General features: G+C 44.4%; 1 protein-coding gene across 1 annotated transcript in view; it reads left to right on the top strand.

The window, feature by feature from the left end:
* Positions 1-15,296, top strand: part of OTUD7A (OTU deubiquitinase 7A) — a 43,659-nt gene extending 28,363 nt beyond the window's left edge. Inside the window, exons 8-12 of the mRNA XM_044439031.1 lie at positions 3,149-3,276; positions 4,499-4,648; positions 10,692-10,806; positions 11,261-11,345; positions 13,533-15,296. Of these exons, the coding sequence (XP_044294966.1) occupies positions 3,149-3,276; positions 4,499-4,648; positions 10,692-10,806; positions 11,261-11,345; positions 13,533-14,957 (1,903 nt within the window). The 3' untranslated portion in view covers positions 14,958-15,296. The remainder of the gene's footprint in view (positions 1-3,148; positions 3,277-4,498; positions 4,649-10,691; positions 10,807-11,260; positions 11,346-13,532) is intronic.
* The last annotated feature ends 325 nt before the right edge of the window (positions 15,297-15,621 follow it).

The raw sequence follows: 15,621 nt of genomic DNA, 5'->3' as shown, positions 1-15,621 counted from the left end.
CTCTCTCTCTCTCTCTCTCTCTCTCTCTCTCTCACACACACACACACACACACACACACACACACACACACACACACATCACCACCATCACCAAAAAATATTTAAAATATGTAGCATCATAGTTCTCAGAGTGTGAATCAGTACTCTTTAAGAGGAAGTTGCCAGTCACCCGGGAGATGCGTAGACTTCGGAAACATCCCCTTCTCTTTTCCATATCTTCCTATATTAGTTAAACTATATAATCATATTCATTCACTCACTCCTTTACTCAGTGTGTGGACAGAATGCTGGAGTATCTCTTGTCTTATCTTGCATGCTGCTTCTTTTGACACTGACTGTAAAGATACCACATGAAATTAATAGATAAACCATTCCAAAACCATCTTAGGCTAATATGTATTTGGATGGCACGCAAAGAACGTCACAGATATGAATTTTAACTCCACACATTTTTATTTCATACATGAGGTAATCTATAGTCCAAGCTCTCCAGATGACATAGACAATAAAAGCAACACAATAAAGTGAGCTCTTAGCATAGCCTACCTCGCATGGTTGTTGGGAAGATAAAATGGAGCTAGGGAAGCTCTCTTGGGTTCCCTGCAGAAGGAAGAATGGTGGGATAGAAATGCAATGTCATAATAACTTGGTTAAAAACAATTAAAAGCAGCAGTAATCGCACCATTTCAAGAGCAAAGGTTAAATATAACTTTTAATATTCAGCTTTCACATATTTTAATATTGCCCAGAAAAGGGCAATTTTAAAACAGTATTTTAGAACATGAAACGAGGTGAAAGGCCTTTGAAAACAAAACGGTCTTTGTGTACTGCCACAAAGTCAGTGAAGGCAACACAAGGTGGACGTCCCTTCTGGGGCCATTTCACAATTTGGGGGTCACTAGAAAAGAGGACTCTTTGCAAGCAGCAGGGCCCATCATCCACATAGCTACTCTGATTTTTTTCCTTAAAAATGGGAAATCCATTTGCCTCTGGAGTCACGTGGTTGGTCCTCTGCAGTGTCTTCCTTGGATCCAAGGTGAAAATATGCGGCATGGAGATAACTATGAGAACCTCCAGCCCAGGTTGCTTTTGCAGGGAGAATATTCCAGCAGCTCCTCTGAGCATCAGACTCTTCCCAGCGATTTGGCTGTCCTGCTGCTGAAGAAAACGGGCATATTCGCCTTTGAATTATAAATGAGCCTGTTTTCTTTGGTGCCAGAACAAACTTGATGCATCTGAAGCGGTGTCAACTTCAAAGCAAACCCTGATTTATAAAAGAGGAAATAATGGATCCTGAACTAGATTGCCAGTTGTCTGAGGACGTTTGTTTTCATACTTTTAATAAGTAAGCGTATTCTTTGAAAAGAACAGTGCAAACCTTGTCAATTTTCAGAGTTCTGAAGAATTAGAGAACGCCTTTGAGTGTCAAGTAGCCAATTTTAATGTTATTAGTAGCTTCTGTCTTTAACTGTTCATACAAATAACAGCACGTCTTACTGCCAGATTCTGGATAGAGGCAAAGAGAGACTCCGTTTTTCTTTGGCATTCCTGGCCTTTTGTTTTTGCACCAAGTCCAAACTCTCGCTGTGTGCGATGGCCAGCAGAAATGCTGACGAGGATGTTGTGGCGATGTCACCCGTAATGTGATGCTCTCACAAGTTACAACTCGCCTATCTGAGTGAATCTTCACGGACCAAATACTGCAGCTGTAATTTTCCTATTGTCTCCAATCAATGCAAACACTGTCTGCTTTTCAGTGGAGTCAGTTCGCGCAATCACCTGCTAGGTAGCAATGATTAAAGCTCTGTGAGTGCTCTACCGTTCTTAGATTTTATAGCGGAGGGATACCATCAACAAACTAAGAAACACAATACCCATAAGATGCTCCTGGTCGATTGAAAATATGCTCTCCACATGAACTTTTTGCTTAGTGTTTTTTAACTAAGCAAACCTTTTAAACCTTTTTATTTAATCACTGTTTTAAAAAAATAATATTTTAATTGTGTCGAACAGTCACTTTGATTTTGTCCTTTATGTTATTTTTTATTGAATTATGTTATTTATACATATGATTTTATTGTATTTCAATTTTATGGATTGTGAGCCGTCCCGAGATGCCAAGGCATAAGGGACGGCATACAAAAGTTTTAAATAATAATAATAATAATAATAATAGTGTGGGGAGTTGCAAAAAGGAAGACCGATGCAAAAGCACAACCACATGACCAGTAAAAGTTAGGGGATTTAACCCCAACCCTTAATAATTGTGCATACATGCAGTTTTTTGGTCATCTGTTATATTTATCCCCATGTTTTAGATAAGCTAATCTGCTAAAGAAGCTCATAATTAAAATCCACACAAAACTACAATGGGCTGGAGCCAGTTGAACTTGGCTTCCATTTATAGCAACGACTAACTTGTACCGTGGATCCCACTGGGATGTATCGTTTTTATTTCAACGATACTTTAATAATTTTTAATATCAGTTTGTAGGCTTTAATCTGTAGCCAGCGTGGATCTGGATTTTATCTGTATTATGTTTTATTTTATTTATGTAAGCTGTCCCGAGGCTATGCGATGGGACGGCATACAAATGCCCTGAATGAATGAATGAATGAATGAATGAATGAATGTAAGTTGGACTCATTTAGTCAGGGCCCAGCCCAATATAAGCTGGAGATTTAAGGCAGTCTCTTCTAGTCATTGGCAATATAGTGGAGGCTATTATTTCCAGATAATCGTTGGGTTTCTCTCTCAAGGACATGGAACGGGAGGCCCAGTCCTTTCCTACCAGCAGCCTCTGAGAAAAGCAAGAAATCCATGTCTGTACCTTCCATCTTTTATACCACGTGTGCATTTTTTTCTATATTCTGTGTACCCAAGTTCAACATTTTGCTCTCCTGCGTTTGCTTCCCAGAGACTATGTAAGAATCTAGTTCAGTAGATTTTTCCTGTTCTAGATAAGCGTGGTTTATTTCCATCGTGTGTTTTAAATTATTTGAACTGAGCTGTAAAGGGTGACGTGCTTTTATGTAGGTTTGCATGTCTTAGAGCACCAAAGCCATTTAGCCTGATTTGTCACCGCAAGGAGCAGGGTGGAAAGCTCTTCCGTTCTGAATTATATGCCATTATGGTTTGGTTTTCTAGTGTAGACAATTCTGAAGACCCCGTGTATGAGAGCCTGGAAGAATTCCACGTTTTTGTCCTAGCACATATATTAAGGAGACCAATTGTTGTGGTTGCTGATACAATGCTCCGAGATTCTGGAGGAGAAGGTGAGTTCGTTTGTTCATAATTTGCACTTCTCATTAGCCAGTTTGCATCGTTCCAGTGTAAACAGTGTTGAACAGGAATGTGATATACAATGTTTTGGAAATTAAATGCTCAACCAGAATGGCAACAGGGCACTTCAATTGCCTCATAGAATTGAGTGAAATTTCATCTTCATCTGATATTAAGATGGCGATGCTGATGTTTCTTTGGTCTGGAGCTTTGCAGGGACACGCAGCCTCAAACACCCCTGTGCCTTCCTGCCATTTCCATCACTTCAAGCAAGGTCAGGGTGAGGGCCAGGCGGTTCCTTGTAGCTATAAGTGGGTAGAGAACAAGGGCCCCATATCTGATCTTCTCAAGAAATCTAATCGTTTGCTCATCCACTGCCTGATGAGGCCATTTCTCCTTCTCTTTTGGCTTCAAGAAAGAGGCTATCCAAGAACCAGATCACTTACGGAGTGCAGAAATGTCCTCACAAATTGTATTTGTGGTACTCTTTGCACCAAGGAGAGAGCCAATATTCTTCTGACATACAATTAGCACATCATCCCAAATGGATTGCAACGGGGCTAGTTAATTAATTTCAACCATTGCCAGTGTTCTCTTTGCGAGCAAGATGCCCAAGCAGGTGGATGAAGTCGATTAACTAGGCCCATTTCAACCCGCTTGTGATGACCTACCATTAATAGGTTGATGAGATCTCATCTCGCCATCTAAACTCGATAAAACTGTAGAGGTAACCTCAGGAGCACAGAATGCTTTTTTCCAGCCTCAGCTGCTTTGCTGGAAACTGTCCTTTATTATTGATGTTCATGTTGTGATATAATAAAATGCACAGCACCCTGCATTAAAAGGATTTAAAAAACAGGCAAGCAAATAAATAAATAGCCATACTCATGATCAGACAATGCAAATAAAAAGTCAGCCACTTGGCAAGGTTATCTTGTCTGGTCCCTGACGCATGAGTGTGTGTGGCCAGTGAGTTGCCATTTGACTCGGTAGGACAAGTCCTGCAGGTAGCAGATTCCAGATGTTTTGGCATTTTGGAATTGTGTCCTTCTGTGTTTGCTGATTATCATCTCTGAGAACCTTCTGGCAGGCAAGAATGTCACTCATGTGCGACAAATAAAATGTAACGCCCAGCTTTGAAATAAATGTAATTCTCTTAATTTGCTCCTGCAAATTGTACGCCTTGTTTGCAGAATCTTGGTTTCTCTTTCACAGCATTTGCGCCAATCCCGTTCGGCGGAATTTACTTGCCTTTGGAAGTCCTGCCTAACCGCTGCCATTGTTCGCCCCTGGTCCTTGCCTATGATCAAGCACATTTTTCTGCTCTCGTGTCTATGGAACAAAAAGATCAACAGAGGGAACAAGGTAAGTCGAGGATGGAATCAAATGGCTCAGTAGTCAAGAGGCATTCAGCGATGTGATCCATGAGGAAGTCTACTTTATGCATGGACTTCCATCCGTGGCTGAGCTAAGCTGAGCTGATACCACTCGGTACCTGACCTGTAATCCTGATATGTAGGAATCCCGGAGAACTGTGGCAATATGTAGGCCTTTGTAGGAATCTCGGAGAGCTGTGGCAATATGTAGGCCTTTGTAGGAATCTCGGAGAGCTGTGGCAGTATGAAGCCAGCCAGGGATCCTGCAAAATATTGCCTGGGCGGAAACAAATTTCTGGTTGTGTCTTTTCCATGCTGGCGCTTTTATGTATCAGAAGATGCTGAAATCTCCCACTGAGGTGTTTTCTACCTTCTGCCGGTTTTGTCTTTGAAGGTGCTTTCCCATGCAAAGCACAAGCGTGCGCCTTAATTTCCAGACCCTGCTGTATAAAGTCAGCAACTGCCATGCCGAATATCTATTTATTGAACTTCTGTCCCACCCAACAGGCACAGCTCTCTGGGCGGTTCATCGGTTTTAATCATGGGCTCCTAGCCGATTCATTTCCAGAAGCCTTTATTCATGAATTTGTCAGTTCAAAGGCACAAGTGCTTCTTTCTGTCAAAGGATGGTTTCTCGTAAACGGGGGCATGTGCCATGGCTCTCCTCCCAGTGTTGCTCAAAGCATCCTTTGATTTCAGCAGCACACGCAAATTCTCTGAACAAAGGAGAGGTTGTTATTGTGAGTTGTCTGTTCAGTAGACATTTCCAAATCCATTTGGAAAGATTAGATTATATTTCCTGGCAGTTGTGGGAATTGCAAGGCAAGAACAAAGAGTGAGGGCAAATGAACTGTACCTTTTTGTTGACGTGTGTCCATTTGCAACCTCGGGGTGTCTGGCTCTTTCTCGGAGTAAGAGCAAAGGTGCATCTCGCATGGGTAAAAGAGCCTTTCCATGTTTGAATGCAGCCCTCAAGTCGGTCTTTCCAGCTGTAATCTTCCTTCAAATGCTATAGATTAAGCTTTCAAAGTTTCGCCGCTGCTTTGCTTGAAGATGGGTAGTGCCTTCCAGAATTTATCTTCTGCCTGACATAATTTAGTTCAGTGGTGTTGATCTGTGTGGTTTTGAAGCCACTCTGACATTTGGTTAATTCTCAAGGATGAGAACTCCTCTAGCCGGCTGCATCTCACTGATTAGTGTAATTACCTTCGTGCAGGCGCCACTGAATATGCCTAAGATTAAAAAGGGAGGCTGCTTTTGAGCTTCCAGTGCCTCCTGGTTCTTGCGTGAGTACACACACACACACACACACACACACACACACACACACACAAACGGGTCTGCAACTTGCTGCTGCCCTCTCATCGGTCGCTAGATTGAGCAATATGCAACATTCGGAGTTCTGTGGTGGAAGATTTATTGATTAATAAATACTGATTTCTGAAACTTCCAGGAGAGTTGTTATAGGCTTTTATGGGAAATACAGTACACTTCACAGAGTCCTGCCAGATTGGAACATAGCTTGGCTTTTGTCCTAAAGGGTGAGGGATGGAAGTTATATATGCAAAGAACAAAATGGAAAATGCAGCGCACTCTCTTGTGCACCCAGCCAAGAACGATCCAGGGCATCCCTCATAATCGTAAGGTTTCCAGGCAGGTGCAATGTGCACGGTAGGTTTTTGGTATGCTCTGCTGTCGTTTTCTTACCGGGTGCTTCAGAGCACCTTCTAGTGCATCGTGTACCATGTGAACATTAGAGGTGCAATGGCAGATTTATTTTACTTTATTTTTTACTTTATTTATCTATTTTTATTTATTTATTTATTTTATATTACTTATTTGTTTATTTATTATTTAATTTAATTTAATTATTTAATTATATTTATTATTTTATATTACTTGTTTTATTATTTAATTTAATTTAATTTAATTATTTTATTTATTTATTATTCTATTGTATTTATTATTGTATTTATTTATTTATTATTGTATTTTATTTTATCATTTCATTTTATTTTATATTGAAAGCTTTCCTAACCCGTCCCCTACAAATGTCTCTGGACGGCTTACAATAAATGAGCAGAATAAAACAAACACCCCAGCATCCGGCAGTTAACATGCTAAAACCCCAGTTAGTGCGAGTCCTGGTGCATGAGGGGTTAACCAGATGCCCATGGGGAGTGCACAGATGGGCAATGACGGCAGTGGCCCCTTCTGCCACGGTTCCTGAGCAAGCCGGACGCTGGGGCTGGCACCTCTGAAACCGGACACTCCCCGTCGCCCTCACGAGAGCTCTCTTTCTCTGCCCGCCCCCCAAGCTAGCTAAACTGGTGGCCCTCACCACCTTCTGGGGTGCTGAATCCACCCGCCCCCCGTTGCCTGTTCTGATTCCCCTAATGCTCCACTTCAGAGCGTGACCTCAAGTCCTCGTAACAGAGGAGAAATTCCCTCCACACCGTGCATCATGTTGTTAATTCGTTTTATATTTTTAGTGTATTATATTTTAATGGATGTTTTGTGAGCCGCCCCGAGGCTTCGGCGAATGGGGCGGCATAGACATTTTCTGAATAAATAAATACATAATAAATAGACCTCTCCCTTCTTAGAAAAAAAAAATTAAAAGCTCCAGCAGCTGTAACTTTCCCGCGCAATGGCGTTCCTCCAGGCCTGAGATCACTGTGGTCGCTCTTTTCTGCACCTTTTCAGCCCCGCAGTGCCGCTTGCGCAATGTGACAACCCCAGGGAGCATCCCAGACTGGCAAAAAGCGCTAGGCTATTGGTATCCCAACCCTTCGGTTCCTTGTGCAATGAAGTGATCCTGTGCATCGAGTTAGTTGTCACAACCCAAAATTCCCTCCCATGGCCAGTCTCTGCTACCTTAGCGCCCTTCAGTGTAATTTGAGCTGCTTTGTTTTGTCAGCTTTATTAGTAATTACCAAGATAGCAAATATCAATTCACTGTTCTTTCTCTTTCAGCGTTTGTAATTGCTTATGCTTCTACAGTCAAATGAGTAAAATTTTACCCATTTTCTTCTTATTCTTTCTTTGTAAGAATCCAATCAGTAATGGACCTTTTCTGTTCTTGTACAAATACATAATTTTTGGGAGAACAGGATAAAACATGTGTTCTGGGGACAAGCCAGGCTGAGTATGGATTTCCATTTTTCCTTTCTCCCACTGTTTGGGGTGATTTTGTTTTTTACGTAATAAATAAATAAATAATGGACTCGGGTGGCATTTAAGCGTGGAAGAAGAGTGAGATGCTTAACCTTTTACCCTCCTGCCGTTTGCCTTTAAACAGCCGCTTTCCAGCAACTTGTCTTCCTTCAGCGAAAAAAGTGGTGGTAGAAAAACAGTGTAGGTTTTCGAGGCGGTTGCCTTGGTGTGGCTTTGGGGCTTCAGCACGTTCACATCAGGAACGGAAAGTGCCGTGAAGCTGCTCCCCCATCTGCCCCCACTCTTTGCATCACCAAAACAGTGGAAAAAGGAATCACATGACTGAGTTTCACGGGCAGGTTAGGTCTCAAGACGACGGATTCTATTTGGCGGGGTGAAACTTTCTGAAGCTGGCGTTTAATGTTCCAATGTTGCCATTGAACTCTCTTTCTGATTTTAAGTCTTTCAACATGGCATATTTCCCAGCAAAGCCATACTCGTATCCCGCTTTGCAGGTCATAATTGCTCCCCAAAGCATCTTATGTCGTTAAAAATGATAAACCCTTTCATCAGGCTCACAAACGGAAAAGTCAAGACATAAAAGGGAAGAGAGTAGAACGAAGAAGAGGGAGGAAGTTGTTCAAGGCCAGAGCAAGGTGCTGTGGGAGGAAACCGCTTCCCTCGCTGCTATAGCAAATGAGGCCGTTGCTCCCCAGGCCAGTGGATGGAGCCCTGCAGGTTTTCCTCCTCCTTCCTCCGGGAGTTCCATGGTGGACCCCTGTAGGAACTGGGTGCACTTTCTGGCAAGGAGCAGGGAGGCGAAGTCCCTGCTGAGGTTGGTTCCCCTCTCAGATCGATTTATTCCAACAGGTAAGGAAGCCCCCCCCCCCCCCCCGGTCCCAGTGGTCCTGGGTTCCCCAGCTGATTGCAGAAGCCAGAGCATGGATCCCTTTGGTTCTCTGGTTCCGTGCAGCTTTTAGATTGCAGGGTACTAAGATTGCAGGCTTTATTAAGATCGGTTAAAAATAATAATAAAACCCCGTGTGACAGCTTTGGGTTGCTTTTGCACAGCTGGATGAGTACTTAATCCAGACAGGAAGTACAACCATCGAAGGATTCGTGCTGCATGTTCTCTAAATTAGAGTGCGTTAGTGAATTACGCATTCTGGTGCCATCTAGTGAAAGACTTTCTGTGCTACAACCTGATAGATCTTTTCTGTAATAACCGCAAGCTGTGTTAACTGACTCTCCAAAGTATTTAATGTTTTTGTGTATGGATGGCTGCTATTCACTGTTTTCCACTACATGTGAAGTACTTTGAACATTTGGAGGTACCATGCAAATCTTGCTGTTGTTCTCCTGTACTTTTGCAAGTTCTGGTGGTAACTGGCAGATAAACAGGCTGGTACGTCACTCTGTCCCAGACCTAAAGCTCTGCCTGGAAGAGTGTTTTTCTACCCAGCATCTCATTTTGGATTCAGCACCACGCCGTACAGGATTTTAGGACAATCATCCTCCGGGCCAGAACTTTCCCATCTTCGGTCCCAAGGTTGGCGTTCACAGTCTGCTTTGAATTTCTGTTTTTGTCATATGGCCCCGAGAAGCAGCGCTGGCCTGCCAGGATAGACAGTTCTGTAGAAGCAAGAACTGCTCCGGGACGCTGCATCGTGGCCACCTATGTGGAGGTTTCTGCCAAATGGCTTCTGCCCTCAGTGCCTTCCCAACCATCCGCAAAACGTTGGCTTGCAGCCTGTCCCAGTGTGTGACGAAACACATTAACTGGGAAAAAAATCCAACTTCTTGAAGCAGATTCAAGCTCCGACTCAGGAATGTAAACTGAATGCATTTCAGGCAATGTTTGCTGTTCGCATTTTTATGTTTTTTTGGTGCGAGGCACACCACTAGAGGGCGCGACTCAAATCACGAGGCCAGGCAAACGGCATCTTTCCAGTCACAGAATGTGCCCATTCACACAAAGCAGGAGACACTTCAGTGCCCCTCTGTTTATTGACCCATCGTTACAATTAAGGAGTCTTTCCTGATACCCACATGGAAATGAACTTTGTTTTTCTGCAGCAGTATTTTGCTTTCACAAGGAAGTGTTGACGTCGGCACAGGGTTTTATTTTTTCTCCCTGCTTCCGCTGCATGTGCAGGAAGAGTAAATAGTACCCAAAGGGGGAAGGTCGGCTACACTATCATCTTTGCTAAAAGTCAGTTTCTGATTCCTTGTAATCAGGTATGAGGAAATGTGAAATGGGCTTAGATAGCAGGCTTAACACCCCTCATTGGCACGCTTTCCCCAAAAGGGAAGGCTTGTAGTGCTTCTGCAATATGCTTAGGCTGGGCAGGCAGTGAGTCTGCAGCTGGACCAAACGTTCAGATCTGGGAGTCTGGCTTTGACCATCTCACGAGAAACCGAGGAAAGCAAGGAGACACAGAGCAAAGTTGGAGACGGTCAATAAAATCCATATCCATTAAAATATAAGAATAGCCACCTTGGTGTCTGGTAGTTTTCTTCACCATCAATATGTACCATGTATGAAAACATCGCTGTTTGCAAAAAGAAACATTCCTTCTAAGTTTGTTTGCTTGCTCGCTCGCTCACTTAGTTTCTATTCCTCCCAATAGCCAAAGCTCTCTGAGCGCTTTGCAACAACAGATGAAAAACACAATATAAAATCCACCCTATTCAAGCATGGTTTAAAAAGTTCTTAGTCGCCTAAGAGAAGACAAGGTCTGCCTTAAATGCAGCCTTTTGAACGTGAGCCTCTCAAATGCTGGTTTTCTTTTTCCTTTCTTTGTACAGTTCGTATTTCTCACCCTTTCCTAGCCAAACTAACGCCTTCACTTCTGGTCTTCTCTTCTCTCCTTCAGCGGTGATTCCTCTGACTGACTCTGAACACAAGTTACTGCCTTTGCATTTTGCAGTTGATCCAGGGAAGGACTGGGAGTGGGGGAAGGATGACAGTGATAACTCCAAGCTGGCCAAGTAAGACCTCTTTTTAATAACGAAATTAACTTGCCTTGAGGACACCCGTGTCCCCACGATGCTTGGTAGCCCTTGCTCAGTCCGTGCTTTTGCAGCCGTTCGAGGACGCGCCGTCCCATCGCATCTGTGCGCCATGCACCACTTTTGCATAGCTAGTGGGTCGGCTGTGAAATGTTGCGTCTGGTGAAATTCTGGTGGGTTGCTTTCCCTTGCGCAGAAGATGCTTTGACTGACAAGAACAGGGTGAACTGTACTCTGTATGTAGCTGGTTTCTCGCCGTACATCCAGGAGGGGAAAGGAGTGCAACGTTTTCCTTGCATTTTTGCTGTCAAGAGCACGGGTGTTTATAGCTGATACAATGATGTACTTTCTCTTGATTATGTGTGAGTGATCTACAGCTGTACCTTTTGAGTAATCACATGGTGTCATCTTTCCTTCTTTTCTCCTTTCTCAGTTTGATTCTCTCTCTGGAGGCAAAGCTTAACCTTCTACACAGTTACATGAATGTAACCTGGATACGCATACCATCGGAAACACGGGTAACCCTTTTACTCTGTATAAGCAGCTTGAGCAAAATAACTCCCAGCTTGTGCTCAGGGTGGAGCTCATGAAAACAGGCCATCTTTGGATAGGTTAGCTTTAGCCATTTTGGCTAAAGGGGTGGGATAGGAGTCTAATAAATAGACAGGTTCCCAGCACAAGAGAATGGCTTGCATCCTTGCTCTGTTCCTTCTGCGTTGCTTTTGTGGCGGTGCTTATGGAAAGCTCCCGCGGAAACCTCTGGACAGGCCAGGCGTCCAAATTCTGCTACGGCTAAACGGGCGACATAGGATTGACCTATTCGTCACATAACACGCATGAAGGCCACAGAAGAGAAACCAGTGTGAAATTCGCAGTCCTCGTCTATCGCTGTGTGATGTTGAACGCTCCAGCTGCCTCCCACTCTGTTCCTCTCGTTCTTCATGCCCCATCTGTAGATCACCCACCTTGTTTGCCTAGCACGGAATGGCTCCTTTATCCAGCGATGCCGCGTCCTTGCTTGCAAAGCATCCCTCGCTGTGGCTGAGCAAACTGGATTCCCCGCTCGTGTGTACTTTGCATTTTGTTAATGGCAGGGAACCGTGTTGATTAAGCTGGAACATCTTGGTTAACCAAAATAGGTAGTGCAGCATATGGAAACGTTTAATGTCACAACAGCAGCTGTCTTTCCCGCCCGCTCTTGGCTGGGAATTCAGTCCTTCATCTCGCTGCACGAGTTCAGCTGAGGCAAACAGGGTTCAGCTTAGTGCAAATGTGCAGCTGGGCAAACCCACCTGGTCTTGGTTAGGGAGAAGCGAGCAGCAGGGACCTCTCCCTCCGGCATTTGGGGTCTCCATGCGCAGGCACGAATATCGGAATGTTCTACACCCAGATGGGCCCAATTTGCACCAGTGGGTATTTTTAGCGTACAAAAAGAAGCCAGGCTTTGGGGACACCAAAACTACTCTCTAAGCGGCCCTCACAGCTTTTTCCTTTATACCATTTTGTTTACGTTTGCCAACCACTCTCAGAAAATGTGTTGGCACATATAGAAAGCAAAAGGTGGCATGTTCCAGACAATCAGGAGTCAAGTATTCGTTGTGATGAGATTGTAGTGCCAACCAGCATGTCTTCAAGGTGCTTGAGGCATCTTGTTCATGCCCAGTGTCTGTTGGCTTGATGTGGAACGAGGGCAGCACTTCCTGCTCTTGAGCAAATGGGTGGACTTTTTTTTACCACATTGCGGAGGCCTCCCTCTCTCTCTCAACGCCTATCTATCTGTCTGTCTAGAGAGAGAGAGAACAACCCTTCCTTCACCTCATCCAGAACCATTTCCACAGGGTTTTCAAATGATGCTGGAGCTGGGGGTCAGACTAGATGGCCCGGGAGGCCCCTTCTGACTCACTCTGTTTCTATGTTTCTATGCATGGCTATTAATCAGAGCAAGTGTCTTCATACTGCTTTTGCTCAGATGTCTCGTGCTGAGTGCAAACTTCCGTTGAGCTTTCCCTTCCCATGTATGGAAGGGTCATTTGGGGAAAAAAGCGCCCCCACAAACATTAATAATTTTAATGATCCCCTTGCATGACATCAGCTGATTTGTGCAGTCAGTGGGTGAGCAGAACTGTTTGAAGAACAACAGATGTTTCCATCTAGAACGATATCTGAGTGTCCTATCGAGGAGGTTTGAGATGCATTCAATAAAACACTTTCACGGTTAGAGGAGGAATTGCTTGCAGGACGTTCCGTGTTTTCTGATATACACAGAAGTACAATGATTCTGTTGCATGATGTGGAAGAGCTGGAATATGGCTACATGTTTTTTCACAGTGATTCCTGTGGCCTTCAGATAGGAAAATATATGCAAAACATCTGTGCCCTTTTTGGATTTGTTCACCAGCACTTCTGATGTGATCTGGGCATCCACAATCTTAATCAGCAGCACCTCAGGAGAATAACTTCCCAAACGTTCAGTTAGGAAAGTCCTTCTGAAGATCAGACCACCTGTAAATACCACTTTTATCTTTGGACTGGCCTTGTATTAACCTTATACAAAGAACCCTAATTTTAAAGGCTTCCGTTTTTTCGAATTCGTAACTTCCTGAAAAATGCACGTATTTTTTTGGATATGCAGAGGTGTCTTGCTAAGACAATTCACTGCGTGCGAATGCTCGTCGTTTCTAATTGTCAACTTGCTTCCCCATTAGGCTCCTCTAGCACAGCCAGAATCTCCTACGGCATCCGCAGGAGAAGATGTCCAATCTCTAGCTGATTCCATGGACTCCGATAGAGATTCCATCTGCAGTAATTCCAATGGCAATAATGGCAAAAATGGGAAAGAGAAAGAAAAGCAAAGGAAGGAGAAAGAAAAAAACCGGGCCGATTCAGTTGCTAACAAACTAGGAAGTCTCAGTAAGACGCTCGGCATCAAGCTGAAGAAGAACGTGGGTGGGCTCGGAGGGCTAGTTCATGGGAAAATGAGCAGAGCAAATTCCGGAAATGGGAAGAATGGGGAGATCCTCGAGAAAGGTAAGGAGAAGAAGTCGAAGTTGCGTAAAGGAAGCAAAGAGGAGTCTGCCCCCTCCACAAGCACTTCTCCCTCTGAGAAGACCACCCCCTCCCCCACCGAGAAGGCCAGTGTCTCACCTGTCGAAAAGACGAACTCCAAATCCCCTTCGGACAAGCAGCCCGACCCGTGGAAGTACAGCACGGACGTCAAGCTGAGCCTCAACATCTTGAGGGCTGCCATGCAAGGGGAGCGCAAGTTCATTTTTGCTGGCCTCCTCCTGACCAGCCATAGACACCAGTTCCACGAGGAGATGATCGGCTACTACCTGACCAGTGCCCAGGAGCGCTTCAGCGCTGAGCAGGAGCAGAAGAGGAAAGAGGCCGAGAAGAAGGCTGCAGTCCATGGGCCGCTGTGCAGGAAGCCGGAGCAAGAGGCGTGTTCGAGGGAGAAGCTGGACTCCTCTCCTCAAGGGCGGGCATCCCCAGTCTTGCCCCAAAGCCATACGACTCAGCTGGTTTTAAAGTTTAAAGACCGCACGAGCCCCATCCCAGGAGGCTTTTCTTCGCCCAGCAATGGCGGAAAGAAAAGTGGACCCATCCCAGTATCTGCCCACTACAGCCATACTCCTCCCATCCAAAGGCAGAGCGTCATCCACTGGCATGAAGTCAACTCCAAGCCGTCCAGCTTCCAAGACGATTCCTGCAAGCCCGTCGTCGGCACCCTGAAAACATGTGCCACATACCCCCAGCAGAACCGGTCCTTGTCTTCACAAAGCTACAGTCCAGTCCGGATAGCAGGCATCCGTACTGTCAACACGGTGGAGTCCCTGACCTACGCCATGCCTACGGACCACAAGTCACAGACGTACACCAATGGGTTTAACACCAGTGACATTAGAGACTGCTTAGAGTACGCGGATGAGGACGCACCTCAGACCTGGTTGAACAATGACAAAAATCGGGGCCGGAGCACCGTTTGCCCGATATATACTCTGCAGCAGAACCGGTGCAAGAAGGAGAACTGTTCCTTCTACGGTCGCCCTGAGACTGAAAACTACTGCTCCTACTGCTATAAGGAGGAGCTAAAACGCAGGGAACGAGAAAGTAAAGGCCACCGGCAGTGAAGACGGTGGATGGCTTCCCACGAATATTTATTTTCTCCATTTTCTTACGTAGGAAGTATGTGGCAAAGAATTACAGGGAGAAGGAGAAGGAGCTCCTATTGGGGGATCTACAAGGAGAAAAGTCTAGTTTATTTTTTTTTCTGGGGCGATACAAAAAGGATTAATTTATCATAAAGAGTTTATTATTTTCCATTTTGTCAGAGTCTTTTTTACATACTCTGGTAAGCTGAAAGGTTGTTTACTCTTTTGTCAGTGCTGTGTTATGTGCGGTCAAAATTTTACTAATGGTGCCTGAATTTACACTGACATCACTCAGGTAGTAGAAAGATAGGGAAAAAGTCATAATAAGTGAAGATTTGGTGTTGTAATAAGATTGTGTCTGCCTCATTCTATAGAGCCATTAAAGAAATTTAACTTTACGTAGCTCATCCCCTCCAGAAACACAAGCGTTTTTAAAGATGGGGAGGAATAGTTGTTTTCCATCTTGTGCAAACTAACATGCTAACACCTTGCTATCAACTTTTCTATTATTTTAATACGACTGTTTTTCCGCAGATACATGAATGAAGGTCTGGATTCATGAGCACAACTTTTCTTACGGAACACAAACCCATGGATGGGTTCCGTGATTTAAGCAAGCGCTACTTTGGCACTGTGTGTTACC

This window comes from Varanus komodoensis, unplaced genomic scaffold (genome assembly GCF_004798865.1).
Source record: "Varanus komodoensis strain SLA01 unplaced genomic scaffold, ASM479886v1 scaffold33, whole genome shotgun sequence".
Classification (NCBI taxonomy): Eukaryota; Metazoa; Chordata; class Lepidosauria; order Squamata; family Varanidae; genus Varanus; species Varanus komodoensis.
Note: the sequence above shows the minus strand (reverse complement) of the source record. Positions and strands in the feature narration are given on the sequence as shown.